This window comes from Gadus macrocephalus, chromosome 23 (assembly GCF_031168955.1).
Source record: "Gadus macrocephalus chromosome 23, ASM3116895v1".
Taxonomy (NCBI): Eukaryota; Metazoa; Chordata; class Actinopteri; order Gadiformes; family Gadidae; genus Gadus; species Gadus macrocephalus.
Window position 1 is genome coordinate 5,407,585 of NC_082404.1, and position 17,500 is coordinate 5,425,084.

Consider the following 17,500-nt stretch of genomic DNA (forward strand, 5'->3'; position numbering starts at 1 on the left):
ATCACCCCCCCCCCCCCCCCCCCCTTACCCGCCGCCGCCGCCGCCTCCATTCCTGAGCACCCCCACTCTGACCTCGATCTGAGCTCCCGTCGGACCCGGCAGGTCTCAGGACAGACTACTGATGGACCTAGCAACCTTTGACGCCAAAAAGATAACGAATCAAAACAGCCTCTCTGTCTCCCTCCCCTCTCTCTCCCCCTCCCACTCCCCCTCTCTCTCTCTCCCGGGGCCCGGACCGCCGTGGGCCATTCCGAAAAAAATATTTTGTCTTACTGTAGCCTTGTTAGAATCCATGCTAGCCCTCTGCGTTCCAGAACAGACAGCTGGGCCGGAGAGGTGAGCGATCAAATAGCTACCGACATGAGCGCATTAGCAAATGGCTGAAAGGAGCTAAAAGTTAGCGGCTAGCTGAGAGGAGCTCATTTGTAGCTTACTGGAAGGAGCTATTAGCAGCTAGCTGAAAGGAGCTAGTTAGCAGCTAGCTGTAAAGAGACAGTTATTAGCTGACTGAAAGGAGCTATTAGCAGCTAAAAGCTGAAAGGGAAAATAAATCCTTTCCGTCTCTTAACTAGCGTGGTGTCTTCTCAGTCCCTGTTTCGGACAATCAAGCCTTGCCTTCTTGAAACCAGAGACTCTTAAGGTCAGGACAAACCAAGACAACATCAAACGTGCTGTATTTATTCCCAAATATTGAGGAACATTATACAATAGCGTATCATTAATCTCATGTATGCATTTCAAAGACCTACAATCAATGTTATTATACCTATGTATTGTACTGAGGAGTTATATCATGCATTTAAAAGCCTCAAGCAGCCTCTGGTGGTGACCCTGTCAGCATATAGAGTCAGAGCAAGTGTATTGAAGTCAGCCCCTGAACCCTCATTGGCTGATTGAATAGGCCTCGCTATTCGCTGCGTTCATTTGCACCGTGGAAACTTGGAAAGTGCAACTTGGCAATTCGGCTTAACAAAAATATCGCTCACCCTCCTTGCATCGTTGCTCCCAAGCTCTCGGCCTTTCTGCTGTTAAGCTAGTTGCAAATCAGAGGGTTGGTGTACCCAACCCTGTGAGGGAAGGTTAGGCGTCAAATTGATAAATGAGCCAAAAAGATGCATGAAATTGGCCCAGCCGACATGAATATAGAACATGGAGGCCATGCCTGTTCTACCCCATGTAAAGAATCTGGTCAACCCTTCTAGCCCATCACAGCCTCCAATCATCGACGTCACCCTCGGCCCCAAACTGGCCTCTGAAGGGCCACGGGGCTGTGGAGCGTATGCACGGGGGAACCATTTCCACCACCGGCTGAAAATGGCAGACTCAAGAGAGGACGAGGGACAGGGGTGTAGAACAAAAGGCAGGAGGGGATCCGAACCTTCTCCCCCACTCGATGCCCAAGGCCAGAGCCAACGGTGTCCATATGTGTGTGTGTGTGTGACAGGGTCGGGGTTAGGGAGGAGGGGGACGGGACGGGGGACTGAAGTGTAAATATGCGTTAGGCAACTCAGGTTTCTATGAAATGAAAAGACAATGCTATCTATTGTTTCTCTCTCGATGCTCAGCTGGAGCTGCTTTAGACACAAGCACACCTGGTGGGCCGGTGTAGGCATAGGAACAGCCGGGCGGCGAGCAGGCAGAGCGGCGTCTCACCAGGGACGCCAACCCTTCCAAAGGAAATGACAGGCAACGTTAGTGTAATTTCTACTGTATTAAATAGCAACCACAAAATGCTTGAAACCCAGGCTGTACGAGTGTTTCCATTCCATCACTATGTTGCTTTCCTGTGTGTGTGTGTGTGTGTGTGTGTGTGTGTGTGTGTGTGTGTGTGTGTGTGTGTGTGTGTGTGTGTGTGTGTGTGTGTGTGTGTGTGTGTGTGTGTGTGTGTGCAGGAGTACACTGTGTGACGCTCTCTCTAGGATTATGTATTTTGTTTTAAGGCACATGCTGTTGCACGTTGTATGGTGTTCCTGTTGGTATTAGGAATGATGTGGAAGTCGTAACCTTCCAAACTCCTGTCTGTCAAACAGCTGAATGTGTAGCAGTGATGGGTCCTTAAGGTATCGTCATCATCGTCATCGTCAGATAGCTATAAAGCTCATCAACTTGATTAGCAGGAGACAGGAGTCCACTTATAGTTGACCCACTAACTAATTAGAACGACTTGAATGTTGTAGGTAAACCCTGAGGGAAAAATCCACATTTCACGCACATCCCTACACTGGGCCGTAGACCATAGGACAAAGGGACCTCCCTTAAAACGACGGTGGGATTCAGGATCTTGCTCAAGGGCACTCCAAACAGCTGTGACCTATGTTGACAGTGAGGCTATGTTATATGTTTCAATGTGTTTGGAGACCACAGTGGAAGTCTATGGCACTTACCGTAAACACAGTCCTTGTACGCAGCATCAAAACATTGCAAGTTCTGGGGTCGTTTCCACAGGTGATTTGTAGCAATAACGAAATCACAGAATTATGCCAGCCTTACCACGTTTAATCTACCATTACTGTAACCCAGTCCTGGACCTGTCTGTGCCTATGCTACTGGGCAAAGCTCCCACAGTCTGAGACATAGCAGCCATTGTATTCTGAGCAGACAATCAATCCATGGCTCATGCCAACCTAGATCCGGTTAGCGAAGACCCAACTATGTCTTGGACTTCAAGAACTCCCTCCTGCTTAATAGCTAAGCTTATTGGTTCGATAAAATGCATCAAACCTAATGCTGTGGTAATCTCAAGCCTCGCTCACTCTCTGTAAGTCATTTGAATGTTTGGTAACATAAAGGGATGTATCTGTATAACATGGGAGAAAAACAAACAAAAAAAAAATTCTTTGCAAATTTATTTTATAAATATATATAAATAATAGGGTATATAATGTGCATAGCATCTTCACCTCAATCATCATTTAGTGTACATATTTGGGGAAGGAGTGTAAGTAATGATTGTTGAATGATTTTTTTCTTTCTCGTTGACTATGAATAGAGGAATTTCTTTTTCTCCCTTTGGGGCTAACTTGTGTTCCCCTTCATCGCTCATTTGACCTCCAGAGGTTCCCACACCACTTTGTGTATTTTATTTAGCCCTGCTGCTAGTCGAACTCTCCATTTTTATATCTGCAGTGAGAGTCAGACTTTGTATTGAAAATAAAAAAAGGTCTTTGACAAAAAATAGGAAATGTTGTTTTATTGACCAGCTTATTCAATTTCAAATATCTTGTGCCTTGAAAGGGCCCACACTTATAAGGAGTGCTTCTGAATTTGCACTTCAAATGTTGTTTTGGAGTTGTTTTTCCTTTTCGTTAAACCTGGGTTCCAAGGAACAAATCAATAAATATAGTTTGTTCAAGTGCTTTTATATTACCATTGTTCTGGCCGTCACCGAATGACCTGAGCAGGAACCAGGATTTCCCACCTGGCCAGAAAAGAGAAAGACCCAAGCAAGCCTCCACTGTGCCAACACTGAATGGTGTTCTGTTATTAATGTTATAATAACGCATTAACCGATTTTATCAAGTGATTATTGTGGGAGAAGGATGTGGAATGCTAACAATGGGCAGAAAATCTAATGTATTTCGGCTAACCACTGAAGGAAGTTGATAGATGTATAAATGGTCAAGTAATTTCATCTCATCATTCAGAAATATTTATATGTAGTTAAATATGAACAAACCTTTATTAAGGCTTCAAAGGTGCAAAATGACAAAGGACAAAAAAACATTATTTTAAGTTTGAGGGGCTGTGTACAATGAAGCTTAAGGGGAAAAAGGCAACATTAAATCCCTACATCGTCTCCACCTGCCCGACTTAGAAGTTCAATTCCCATTAGCTTTAAGCTTGGAAATTGAACGATGAACTCTTGCATCCGGTACACCTTTTCTTGGTCCAGTCATATTAGGGCTGAACATTAATATAATTTTAGTTTTAGGGCCAAATTGTCAATACTACATTACAAAACGTTGTAGTGTGATGTGCTAAAGTCAAAGTGCTATCTTAAAGAAAAATAAATGGAATGTACAAACCCATATCAAAAACATGAACCATAGAAAACCGACCAGGCAACCGCCATAAGTTACAATTACAAAACCAAACCACTCAACAGAACTGAGTGGAAAAAACATCAACTTGTCAATAAACTTGAGCTGGTCAAACAGTAATGGACATCTCCATTGAAAACACTCAGACTGCATCATTGACGCCACAAAACCACAGACCTAAAGGAATTAGGAACAAAGTTTATCTGAGGGGCCAACACAAAGGATGAAATGAAATAAAAGGTGCAAAATGTATGTCCTTAAGATATGGCTTCAGCTGACTGATGGACCATTATTTACCCGAACCAGTTGCATTAGGACGTATGTTTTTACGTATGTACTAAGTACATACATAGTAAGTGTGTAGGTAGGTATGTAAGACAGTAAATAAATAATAGTGCAAAGTCCAAAGTGAAAAGTCACTTTTGTAAGGCTATTGGGTGGGGCTGAACGATTTGGGGAAATAATCGAATTGCAATTATTTGTACCAATATTGCGATTGCGATTTAATGTGTGATTTTTATAATTTATTAAGTTCCTCGATTCGATTAATCGTTCAGCCCTACTATAGGGACAGATGATGTCAGAGCATATCTACTGGCGTCTGTCCTGGGTCTGAGGGACTCACTAACATCACATTGTAATGTCAGTAACAGTCTAAGCCTCCTGTGGGGGATTCCTCTCCCACCTCCTCCCTCTCCCCATGCCCACGCCCCTTCTCCTTGTTGTGGTTCCTCATATGCACCAGCAGGCCCCTCTCTGTCATCTCGTAGATCTGGCACTCGGGGCAGTAGAACGGAGTGACCCCGATGTGCCTGACCTGGTCCTTCAGGTACGAGTCCAAGTTCCGGAAGTCCTTCTCGCAGATCTTGCACTCGGGAACGATCCCCGGGTGCTCCTTCTCAAAGTGGACCCTGATCCCGAAGCGACCCTTGACCCCTCTCTTCCTGATCTTGCCGGGGGCCTTGAAGGAGCACAGGGGGCACTGGAAGACGGCCGCCTTGCTGGCGTGCCGCCTTATGTGGTCGTCCAGGACCAGCTGGTTACGGCAGTGCTTCTGGCACATGCCGCAGAAGAAGCTCTTCCCCAAGCCGTTGTGGTGCAGCTGTTTCAGGTGCACGGAGAAGCCCGCCATGTTCTTAAACACCTTGCCCGGCGGCGGACACAGGCCGCACACCACCGCCTTGGTCCTCGGGTCCGTCCTGTGCGCCTCGCTGGTGATCCCTCCGCCGCCGGTCGGGCTCTGTGAGCTTTGGAGGTCGTTACAGGCCGTGCTGTCGGCGTCCGGTCGCCTCTGCCCCAACGGCGCGCCGTACTTTCCGATCTTTTTAGCCAAGGGCCGTCGCAGGTGTTCCCTGCCTGTGGGAGGCTTGGACTCCTCTGCGGTTGGACACACGAACTCATAACTGTCCCCCTCCGTCGCCAGGTCGGCGTACCCTACGAGGGGCTCCTCCGGCTCCTCCATGGAGTCTCCCACGGTCATCCCCTCACCCATAAAGTGTGTGCCCTGGTCCTCCGAGGGCAGGGCGTACGCTGCCTCCAGCCTGTCGGTGTCGTGGTCGACGCCATCGCCTCTCACCTCCTGGCACCACTCTGGATGCGTGCCCTCTATTCTGATCATCCTAACCTGGTCCATTCCAAAGGGGTCCCAGGTTCCATTCTCCACACTCGCTGAAGAGGATTCCTCTTCGTCTGCTACCCCACATACTCCAAGTAGACACTCAGAAGCATCCTTAATGAAGAAGTAAACCACGTGTTGTTAGCAATCATATCATTTTATTGATGTATACGTATGATTACTAAGATACATGGTATGCGTGTCTGTCTGTGTGTCTGTGTGTGTATACACTGCAGTACAGATGGTACTGATAAAGTGTCCATCTGTAGTTACTTCAGAATAAATATGGTGCATTAATGAACACATCATAACTTATTTTTTCTTACCACACTCAGAAGATCTTCACTTGAGTAAGCGTTCTGTACCCAATCAGAAGTCAGCACCCTAGTGCTGTAGTCAGCCATCGTTGCTGCTAACTAGAAACAACCCCTACATAAACCTAGCTCACCAAAAGTGCTTTAATTCGCACTATACGCTTCTCTAATCTCACGTATATGGAATATAGTATTGTAAAAACCAAAGAGCAAAATGTGCATTTGAATATATCTTAGAAATAACTGAAACAGTAAATAGTGGACCATTTTGTCTAGGCTTGCACTTAAAGGAAAAGGTTATTCTGGAAAATAATTATTGTGTGTATATTATTGAATAGAGTCGGACTCCTGCAGCAGACCGCCCTCTGGTGCGATGGATGAATGAGACGTGTCCTGTCAAGAATACACTATATTCACCAAATAAGAATACACTACTATATCAACTCATATACTATAGTATTCACCACTATAACAGCTTTTCACTAGAAAAAAACGAACAACCCTACGCGGTTAACGTAATTCACAAGTCATACCATCACAGAAACGTCGTTTATTCCCTCCCACCTCCCAAAGGATTTAGCGTCCATGTTTTGTCTAAAAACTAACGTTTTAATAAAGCACCTCGTATTTGAATGGTGCGACCGACGCATGCGTGAACCGGCGGCGCTAGCAGTGACTACCATTCCTAGTTCAAAGTAGCTCTACTTAGCTCATTCCAGTAAACAGTACAGAACAACGCTGACTTATCCTTGTCGACTGCGTCTCTTCAACACGACCGGTCAGGAATATGCCCAAGAATAAAGGTAAAGACATGTGAAGTGGTGTTAAGTTAGGAGTCTGCGTGGCGGTGCGGAGGTCTTTGCCGCTGTTTTCGGTCCGCCGTGTCAGACACACGCAGTGAAAACGTGACACCAGCCTGCTAATGCTATAGCTAACCCCTGTGTCGGAGAGCGATCGGCTCTTTAGAAGACAGCTTTTTGTATCGACTTTCGTTCAAATCGTCGAGTGTCTTGAGTTGTGGTCCCCGACGGACACGGTGAGGCTTGTCTTTACGGGTGTATCATGAGAAAGTGGATGTTAGCCCCCCCACACACACAAACACCATCATTCAGATCAACCATTGTGAGGCTCAAACTAGCTTGAAGAGCTAGCCGTGACTAGCCTCTTGGCTACATTGTGAAACCCCACCCCCGGCTGTTAAATGTACATTTAATTAAGTCCATCTATGATCATTTACATTGACCTCCGGGACAATCGGGCCAGAATTACACGTTGCTGCTGATGCACTCTGAGTTTTTTTCATGTTCCAAATCTACAATCTTGATTAGGAATGGATGTTGGTTGTGTACATGAACTGATGGATTAATGAGTCAATATATATTAAATTTGTTAAGTCCACTCTAATACCCCTCTTTTCCCACTTTGACAGGAAAGGGAGGAAAGAACAGGCGACGTGGTAAGAACGAGAATGAGTCCGAGAAGAGGGAGCTGGTGTTTAAAGAGGATGGCCAGGGTAAGTTTCGTCCCCATGAGATGTCATTCATTCACAGAAACTGTCAGTTAACATGGGAACAACATGGGAAATTGTCAAAGCATTGTTTCAACTTTGATTCATACTATTGCGAAATGTCTTAAATATTATTTTATTTATGTCTTAAGATGTGAATGTCCCCTGACTTTTTCTATGCTCAAGTACAATCTAGTTGGAACCATTTGTTTTTAAAAGTGTGTACGTTCAGAATGAACAAGACCCTCCCTCCAGCCCCCTTAATATTCCTCTTATGGACGCATTGTAAGGCCTACTTTAGTTCGGAACTAGAACTTGCCTCACTCTTAATATTCCGCTGATGGGTCTCATTGTAAGGCCCATTTTAGTTCACCAACCTAATTCTTCTGTATTTTCTCTCTGCGTTGTCCAGAATATGCTCAGGTGATAAAAATGCTTGGGAACGGTCGTCTGGAAGCCATGTGCTTTGATGGAGTCAAGCGGCTTTGTCATATCAGAGGAAAACTCCGGAAAAAGGTATGAATTCCTGTCCAGTTGCACCTCTCTCCTAGGACACAGCCCTGGGCGCAGTGCCAGCTCAACACTTTGTCATCAGTTAGCCGTGGACTCAATGGCTCTGTAAGGGGGGCACGGGGTTCACCCTCTCTTTATACATGTTTATCTGTTATATATATATTTTCTTTGTCAGTGTCATAGGTTGAACCTGTTGTATAAATATGTTTGTTTCTCTTCCATCCCCTTCTGGCAATCTCTTCTAGGTGTGGATAAACACATCAGATATCATTCTGGTGGGATTGAGAGATTACCAGGTATGTACCAATTACAGTATGAATAGTTAAAAAATAACATAAATACATTTTGATATGGCTGTTAACGAAGCATTTGATTCTGTACACTTGAATTGGTCATGGTCATATCAACCCAAATTGCAAAATAGTTTTAATTTCGAAGCAGGGGTTGCATCCTTTAGCAAAAAAATACTCTAAAATGGCTACTTTCCTTGAATGGTAATATGCACAATTCTGAGCTAGCTATTAATCAGTCCAAGGCACTGGCTTCGCAAGTTTCATTACAATTATCAGGGCCCATTTTACCATTAACGGTCCAGTTCTGGGAATTTATGACGACCAAATAAACACAGATGCTACCCAGTCCGAGTCCTGCTGACAACCGATGTTGTAAAATAATAAATAGGAGGAATTCAGCAAATGTGTGGCGTGTCCTTCACTATCGTTCAGTGTGAAACCGGTGTTGTGTTGCAAAGTAGCCTCCTGACTGTACGTGATGCTGAGCGACTGCTGTTCTCTTCCTCCCTCAGGACAACAAGGCCGACGTCATCCTGAAGTACAACGCAGACGAGGCCCGCAGTTTGAAGGCCTACGGAGAGCTGCCCGAGCATGGTGAGTGGCCGACACGCACTCACACCTGGCTGGAGCGCCAGCCTCACGTAGCACTGCCCTGAACAGATCTAGAAGAACTTCTCGGGATAGATGGCGTAGAGCCGCAGACGCTCGGCCGGAAGCCATAAACTGCCAATGGGCGGAGCTACGGCTGGTTTCCTGTTTGTTACCGAGCGATGCCAATGAAGAGAAACTGATTTCTGCTAGTGGATGAACATCAGATGGGGCTTTTAATGAGTGTTTATTTAAGCGTATTTGAATAGTGGCCAGTCTACATGTTAATATGAAGCTGTCGCATAGTCTGTTTGTGTAGCCAATTGCGTGCTTACAGATCCCTGCCTCCAGCAATTATTGGTCAAAACAAATATGAAGTGAAAATTCCATTTCACCCAGATGGTAGCTCCTCTGTCATCAGATATTAGGTCATAAACTTAATATGATTTGTGGGACTAGCTCTACCCTGCACACACAAAGCCCTGGAGTAAAAGTGGATAAGGAGTAGAGTCCATGTGCTGACTTGAGTGAATCAATGATATTTACTAGTAGACTGACTTTTGGCATAGGTTACATTCGAATGTTACCTCTGTTAATTGCAGTGAATCAGCTTTTGATATTGGTGTTTGATCCCTTTCTTGGCACAAATATCGGACACGATGAGTTCATCCTGTATGACTGCATATCCATGGTGGTTGTTCTTCACTGAATAATCTGCAATGGCTTGGTTTCCCTCTGGATTTCGTGAAGTACTTGTTTAGCTAACACTGTGCTCCCTGCTTTTCTCCAGCCAAAATCAACGAGACAGACACATTCGGACCAGGGGATGATGATGAGATCCAGTTTGACGATATTGGTGATGATGATGAAGACATTGATGATGTAAGTTCCCCTCCCCAAAAACCCCTTGTTTGTATTAATATACGTATTTATACAAGTATATTTATTTATACATGTATGTTACTGGTTTAAGAGTTCAGGTGGGTCACCAATGTTTTTGGTCACTGTTTATTTTTTTTGCTCGGCGTTATATTTATTTGGTACCTTTTTTTTATAAACCCTGGGTAGGCTCACTAATAGGCCTTCACACATGCCCTGTGGGCCGGACATTCTCCAGATAGTACCAGAAGGGCTGTATGTGTTTACCCGGCCAGGCCCTTAGTGTAATGTCCGGAGAGCCGGAGAATCCACCACAAGCGAGTGTTTATGGCATTTCTATCATGTGACTGCCGCCAAACCAGGAGAACACAGTGTAGCATCATACTTTACTCTTGCCTGTATTTTGCAGGCAAGAGTTGATATCAGCATTATGGAGCTGGAAGCCTCCCCTGTGATGTAAGCAAAACTTTGCGACTTCCGCTGTAATCGTTTTGGTTCGCTTCCTGCCTCCTACACGGTCTACCCAGGCGCTATCTCTCGCCTAGAGGATACAGAGTTTATGTGTTAACACGTCTGATGTGGCTTATCGCCAGTTACGGGTTGCATGTGTTAAAGGGCACTCCTGAGCATCCACAGACCGGATTCTCCTGAGTTTATCCGGAGTTCATGTGTGAAAGGCCAATAAGATATCAAATGCTTTACCCTGAATATCTGCCCTAATATGAGAGCCGTAAATGCTATAACCACGGCCAAGCCTTTAGTGATGTCCATGTAATAATATGAGTTGGTTGAACAACCAATTGCTGAAGCCCTGGTAACATTTTCCTTGCCAGGAGATGCAGTTAAAGGATAACGTGCATCTCGTGTCCCTCACGTTAGCCAGAGCTACACATGGATAGTGTCGCCACAAACGGCTCAACTTGGTTGACGCTCCCGCTAGTATAATTTGCGTACGACACTGTTGCTTAACTACGATTTGAAATATTGAGGCCCAAAGCTATTCAAGGAAGCAGGATGTGCTTTAATTGAACCCTCATTCACAGCCTATACATTTCGTATTTAAATCCTTCTGCCTGTTCTCATCACGATTTTTATTGTAGCCAAAACAATCATAAAAACCTTCGGTTATGGATTCCCCCGTACCACGATTATCTCATTGTTAACGGTCTCCTCCCACTTCTCAGACAGAATTGTCTTGAGTTCGTCTCGCTAGCCTTTGAGCTGCATTTAACTGGTCATTTAAGTGATGTCCACTTTGAGCGGCAATAGCAGCCATGGTATATTAGCCCTGTTGCCAACAGGAGTAATGTCTGTTATTAATGTGTGCGTGTTCTGTCTCCCCTGCAGATCTAAAGGGCTGCTGCCAGGGGGGAGGTGGAATGACATTGGAGATGCTCCAGTTGTGTTTTGTTTTCCTCTAGCCATTACCGCACATCGACTTCTATATTTTTTTTTTAATAAGGTCCTCAATGTACCGGTCCAACAACAAACAGTATGTCTCTGGAATCTTCTTCCCATCATTTAGTTTTGTTTACTGTTTTAATAAATGTATTTTATGTCTCAATATAAATGCCTCAACATAAGAGTCAAAAAAATATATTATGGACATTGACAACTTATCTTTTGGCGAACAACTTAATTGTATTCTTCCGGCTAGACTTTCACATTGAAACAAAGTAAATCTTGGGTAACTGCTGCATAATTAGAACTGGGGGGTCAAAGGTTACCTGAGGCCGATCTCCACATCTGGAGTGGCACTATTTGAGGTAAATTCATTAAATCTTGTTGTCCAAAATGGGCAAACGGAAATTCAACTCCCACCATACCCATATATGGTCTCTTCGTCACTCGTGCAAGCCACTATCACTACTCTCCCGAGGTTTGCCGTAACTGTCCACGACTGAACACCACCGTTTGGCCAACGAGCTACGATGCGCTATCTTTTTAATGTATTTATATCGATTTCACCACAAGTGGAATTTCCTAACAAGTACAGAGTCTCTGGATTCGCAAATAAAAAGATAAACCATTCAATTGCTTGTCTTATTGCAAGCACTGCGATGTATTATAATGATGTACATTTCTGCATGGGATAGATGGGTGTCATCCATGAATGGAGAGGTTGAAGCTTTTCTTTTTTTGCTGTTGACTTTTTTTTTTGTTCTGTTGTATTGCATAAAAAACCGACATGCAGGGAGAACAGAAGTACACTTTGTTTTGGTTGCAACAAAATGAATGCCCCCCCCCCTTACTGTAATCCTAAATACTTATTTTGTGTCCCACATTTTGTGTATCTTTTTAGTTTTTATTCTGCTCACCTTATGGTAGCAAGACACAGCTGTCTCCTGAAGTTCTGTTGGTGCTGCCTCGATTAATAGGGAGCACACTGTTCCCCTCAATTAACTGTTCTATGTTTGAACCGATGTTACAACCGGTTTTCAATAAAGATCTTAACTCCACATATTGGGGTTGTCTCCTTGATAATTTATCATAGAGCTGATGCACGCTAGGGAGCGATGTTGAGCCATAAATCCGTCATAGTGGGATACCATGGATGTATTTAGTAAGAACAGGTACACCTGGATATATGGATGTATTTACCAAAAAAGGGTACAACTGAGGTAAACTAGCTCAATGACGTCGAGTTTTTGCAAACGTACAACAAAGACTACACAATTCCTATTTTTTGTTATTAATTTTCGACATTAGAAATAATCCATGCATTTAAATGACGAGGGTCGAGACGCATTTCGGTGATCAAAAGTCGTTTATTAATTGGTCATTGGCCTGACGTGCCTGCAACAACAAAAGCATTGGCGGTATTATAACGAGGTCGTTTTGTTGGTTCCTGTTGACCGATTATATAATATATTATTTAGAAATATCTTAAAGGCTGCATCACCCATCATGTATGTCAATTAGAAAGCAATTCAATTGTTTGTAAAGCAATCCTAATCGAAAACTTCGTGTTTGTGTGTGTGGGATAGAGGCGATAACCCAACCAACCAATGACGTAATGATTCCCGGCACGTGCGCTCGGTCTCGAGTCTGCCTCCAATCTTAGAATCGATGCGGGAGTATATTTGGGATGAAGCGCTGCTAAATCCAGCGCTACACAACGCGTCCGCGCTTCAATGGGTTTTGTTGACTTTGTTTTCCTCTGTTGTCATCCTCTATCTCCCTGCTCATTCTCTCAACCCCCCCTCCCTCCCTCGTCTCTCTCGAGCCTCACTGTATCTCTCTCTCTCCCTCTCTCTCTCTCTAGCATCTCGCTCTATTCCTCTTTCTGGCTCTCTAGCATAAAGTCCCTGTTCAGTTCTTGGCGTTCCTTCCTCCTGCTTGCCGCAGTCTTTTTATCGAGCCGTGTGTCCGCATCGAGTCAGTGTTGCGGGCTCTTGGGTGGATGTGATTGAGGCCGGTGGAGGAACAATCTGACCCGCCGAGATGACCACCGTGGCCCCGACGCACCACGAGGGGACAGGTGAGACAGATGTCAGGGGTGTATGGCTTACCGCTCAGGCTATGGGCCTACGTCACAAAATGGCAAAAAAATGTGTCGAGGGATGCATTTAATATGAATGCATTCATGTGTGCACATCTGTATAACCTTTTTTTTCAATATTCCGTCGGGTGTGGTTCAGTGGATTTTTCTTTTCTCCTGGCTGTTGACGTGCATCTGTGATCAATAACAGTGGAGTGATCTGTTTATTTCTGCATGGCTAGAGCTGCACCTTGTTGGCAGAGGGTCATGTGTTGGACGGCTTAACGCACCTCTGCGTACATCGACGATATTGACGCGTATAACAGAATCACCGAAGGGTGTCAGCCCTGACGAACAGTGAGCTGTAATGGCTGCGATGGTCACATGCACGTATAATGGCATTGTGTGTGTGACAGCTTGCTAAATTCATTAAACTGACGTATGACAAGCGGTACCGGAGTTATTCTACATAAAGCGTCGACGGTGGAGGATGTATGATGCTCAGTGACCTTGACAGCATCGCACATGAGACTGATGTTAATATGGGAGCGCCTGTGTGTTTCATCTTGACGAGATGAACGGGTGTCTCAATTTCCATTTAGAACCTGCATATTTACCTTGCGCACAAAGTAGCATCCCTCGACAATGACATTCTGTCTGGTTCTCGGAAATGCAGTGCTGACGCCTCCCCAAGTGCGCCACCTGACCAATAGGAACCCGTCCCCGTCCCGAGCCTTGGCCAGTCCTGGCAGCACTCCGCCAGCAGGTAGGAGCATCACCACCACACGCGTCATCACTGCTCCCACAGCGTCATCAATCGCTATGTACATTATGTGTCATACACTTGTAGTTTAGGTTATAATATAACAGAACTCCATTTGCAAATTGCATTGCAAGAAGACATTCAGGCGTTTTAAAGAACAATAGTTATACTAATATGCATTTAATCTACACAGTTTAATTTACAATGAATCAATAGTTTATTGATAATAAACTACCCTACTCATGACTCCTCATTAAGCTTCTTAGGCCTCTTGCTCAAAGTATGTGTGTGTGGGGCATGGGGATCGAACCCAGTACATTAGGACTAGGAGTTTGAACACCCGTTCCTCCACGCTATGCTGCCCTGGTTCATATTTGTCAGATGGCAGGTAGCCTGTTTTGAGCAAAAAAACCCCAAAGGGAAGCTACAACAGACAGCCTTTGCCCAAAAATCCACTGGCCAACTGGTGAATTCAACACACGTTAACACACACGCACACACGCGCACAAACGTGTCTGTGGATGTGTTAGCATAGACATGGATATGTGTACTGTGCACGACGTGCAATGGTTAGATATATGTGTGTGTGTGTGTGTGTGTGTGTGTGTGTGTGTGTGTGTGTGTGTGTGCGTGTGCGTGTGCGTGTGCGTGTGCGTGTGCGTGTGTGCGCAGAGCTGTCGGAGCTCCTGCGTGACAAGGAGCGGCGTGCCGAGCAGCAGCGCGGCCGCTGCGTGGAGGAGCGGGAGAGGAGGCTGGAGGAGCAGCGGAGGAAGGAGGCCAGGCGCCGCGCCGCCGCCGAGGAGAAGAGGAGGCTGCAGCAGGAGGAGGAGAAGGTCAGAGGGCAAACGCTGGCAAAAGCCTGTGAAACGTCTCTGATGTGGGGGTTGTTGTGCCCGGGGAATCCGTGATTTGAGGCCTTTGATGAAGTGCAGACGACACAAAGCAGTCAGACCCCGACACCACACGCCTGAGTCTGAGTTCCCGTTAGCTGACTTTGCAGGACGGCGTTGCCTTATGGCCTGCTCCACCCGACGTAGCGTCGTAGCGTGGCCTCCGGAGCGAGAGGAGCCTATATGCATGCTGAGCCCTCTGCTGGGGTCTTGATGCACCCCCGCTTACACCCTCAGCGGACTAAAATGCTGTCGTATGCAGGAATGGGACAGCTAGAAAATGTCTTTATAAGCAAATTTGACAAGAGGGCCTTTTTACTCCCTGCAATATGCGTCTTCCGCTACTAATCTATAGATTACTGAAATAATTGATATACAAACATTCATACTATCTTGGACAACACGCAGTTTCTTCACATTTACAGTTTATCCCTCTTTATTCATAGAGGGACGCGTCGAGGCCCGTAAAAATAGACTTCATGTCTATTTTAGCACTTTGTTGCGTGTTGGCTGCGCAGCAGACTGGCTCAGTGTAGCAGCTCGTATCGATAAGAGGAGCGTTTCCTTAAGGCACGACGCAACGCTACATGATGTGACGCTGCCATGCCCAGTGGAGCAGGGGGTCAGATGTATATTAATATACTTTCAGAGTAAATGATTCGGACAAAACATTGGGTAGTGTAGTACGGGGTGGATACATCCCTCTACGTTATGGTTATTGCAAGTTTTTTTTATCATCACTCTAGGTAACGTTAAACCACTGCTGTACTGTACAGATAGAGGTCATGGCCACTTTTCTTTTGGCTCTATTTCGTTGAAAATATCCGCAACAACAATGTGGTCTTCTTGGAGGCCTTTTATCATCAGTTTTAGCAGGGTTGATACTGAAGGATATCAAACCCGATGGGATCTGTTGCTATGTGGGAACCATTGCTAGCCCTCTCTCTTCATCACATGCTAACCTTGTGTTACCAGCCAACCATGAGCTACTATCTAACCCTTCATGTCTCTCCAGCTAACTCTCTTTGTTTGGAACTAACTCTCTCAATGTTAAGCGCTTACTCTCCTCATATTACAAGCTGAATCTATACGTGTAATCTCATTGTTATAATCTAACTTGGCTTCCTTGCTGTTTTTTTATAGTGTTGGGCTGCCTCGCTTTGGTTTAGGAGCTAAATGTCATGGTGTTGGGGGCTAATGCCAACTCTTCTCTTAACAGCTAAATCTTACTGGGTAACGGCCAACTCCTAATGTTCCCAGCTAAATCTCCTTGTGTTATCATCGACCTCTTCCTCCCCTCCTCTCACTGGGTTGGGCTAACTTGCTCTGGTCCACCAATGATGGCTTTCATAAGCCATTCGCACACCAGACGAGCCATGGAGGAAGATTTAATTTTAGGTCTAGATCTGAGGTCTGGTTCTGTGGTTAATATGATGGGTGGCAATTGATTGATTGATGTGTTTTGAGCAGAGCTCAGTGTGCGACCATCTATATGTCTGCAGGGCTGTATGTGTGTTTTTCATTGATTGGGTGTGTGTATTTACGTACAAATACACAGCTCTCCTAATTTCCAAACCCACTCATTTGCATTTCTTAATGACATAATGATTGGCTGGTCTCTCCTGGGAGGCCACAGTGACATCACTGTGAGCCTGTTATTGGGACACTTACTGGAAACCGTAACGTGCACAGTCATAGATGAGCACACATTTATTACCCGATACACCTCAGGATGAATGTGAAAATGATCCAGAGATGGCCAGCATGAGGGGATCGTGTAAGGTTCCCAGAGGGACACCCTCATTAGTAAATCTCAGAGACAGACTCTTAATAGTAATTTATGGTTATTTCTTGTGACCCTGAGGTGCGTATTGATTGGTGTATAGAGCGCTGTGTGGAACAGAGCTAACATTTGATGCGTTGCAGTATTAGGCCTGCACCTTGCATGTTTATTTGTTCGTCCTATGCACATTCACACCGTGGATCAAGCTCTCTTTATCTAGGTCAAATCCTTTTGTTTAACACTATATAGATGGATGCATGGAAAATGGATGGATGGCCAACCGGATAACCCTCTCCTCCCATTACATGGCTGTTTTCTCTCTCCCTTCCTCTGCTTCTTCATTAATTCTGTTCCCCGCCTTATCGATTCCACGCCAACGCTCCATCTCCCCCCAGCCCCCTCCTACTTCCTTCCCTATCCCCCTGTGACTCCATACATTGTCATCCCTAGCTTTCCCAACACACGCACACAAACACACACACACAAATAAACACACACACACACACACACACACACACACACACACACACACACACACACACACACACACACACACACATATATATATATATATATATATATATATATATATATATATATATATATATATATATATATATATATATATATATATATATATATATATATATATATATATATATATATATATATATATATATATATATATATATACATACACACACACACACACACACACACACACACACACACACACACACACACACACAGAGATGCACCCTAGGCGTGTCTGCTGTAGAGGAGAAGGGAGATAGGAAAGAGGAGAGAGGAGGGAGGGTGCATCTGTTACGGACC

The 17,500-nt window shown here is 44.9% G+C and overlaps 4 protein-coding genes and 1 long non-coding RNA gene across 7 annotated transcripts in view; 4 read left to right on the forward strand and 1 right to left on the reverse strand.

Annotated features, from left to right (window-relative positions):
- Nucleotides 1–1,138, forward strand: part of rps6ka3b (ribosomal protein S6 kinase, polypeptide 3b) — a 16,289-nt gene extending 15,151 nt beyond the window's left edge. The window contains 1 exon segment of the mRNA XM_060045016.1: nt 1–1,138. This exon segment is cut by the window's left edge and continues 151 nt beyond it. The gene's annotated coding sequence lies outside the window, so the exon portion shown is untranslated.
- Nucleotides 1,139–2,865: 1,727 nt separating this feature from the next.
- si:dkey-226l10.6 (zinc finger and BTB domain-containing protein 14) lies at nt 2,866–6,522 on the reverse strand. The gene is made up of 2 exons (XM_060045012.1): nt 5,982–6,522; nt 2,866–5,769 (listed from the first exon to the last, which is right to left on the reverse strand). The coding sequence occupies exons 1-2, from the start codon at nt 6,057–6,059 to the stop codon at nt 4,684–4,686; spliced, it is 1,164 nt and encodes a 387-aa protein (XP_059900995.1). The 5' UTR covers nt 6,060–6,522; the 3' UTR covers nt 2,866–4,683.
- A 76-nt stretch (nt 6,523–6,598) lies between these two features.
- On the forward strand, nt 6,599–11,783 carry eif1axb (eukaryotic translation initiation factor 1A X-linked b). Its single transcript, XM_060045014.1, has 7 exons — nt 6,599–6,772; nt 7,399–7,482; nt 7,889–7,992; nt 8,235–8,285; nt 8,795–8,876; nt 9,661–9,752; nt 11,097–11,783. The coding sequence occupies exons 1-7, from the start codon at nt 6,757–6,759 to the stop codon at nt 11,100–11,102; spliced, it is 435 nt and encodes a 144-aa protein (XP_059900997.1). The 5' UTR covers nt 6,599–6,756; the 3' UTR covers nt 11,103–11,783.
- Nucleotides 11,784–11,928: 145 nt separating this feature from the next.
- LOC132452396 (ensconsin-like) overlaps nt 11,929–17,500 on the forward strand; it is a 13,197-nt gene continuing 7,625 nt past the window's right edge. Inside the window, exons 1-4 of one of the 3 annotated variants that reach the window (XR_009524303.1) lie at nt 11,929–12,370; nt 13,015–13,230; nt 13,907–13,996; nt 14,666–14,826. Coding sequence is in view for 1 of the 3 variants with exons in the window: in XM_060045013.1 (XP_059900996.1) it covers nt 13,194–13,230; nt 13,907–13,996; nt 14,666–14,826 (288 nt within the window). In the remaining 2 variants the exon portion in view is untranslated. The other 2 variants (XM_060045013.1, XR_009524302.1) reach the window with 2 other exon arrangements.
- The window catches only part of LOC132452402 (uncharacterized), a 2,309-nt gene continuing 2,161 nt past the window's right edge, over nt 17,353–17,500 (forward strand). Inside the window, exon 1 of the long non-coding RNA XR_009524316.1 lies at nt 17,353–17,500. This exon is cut by the window's right edge and continues 739 nt beyond it. This is a non-coding gene — a long non-coding RNA (uncharacterized LOC132452402).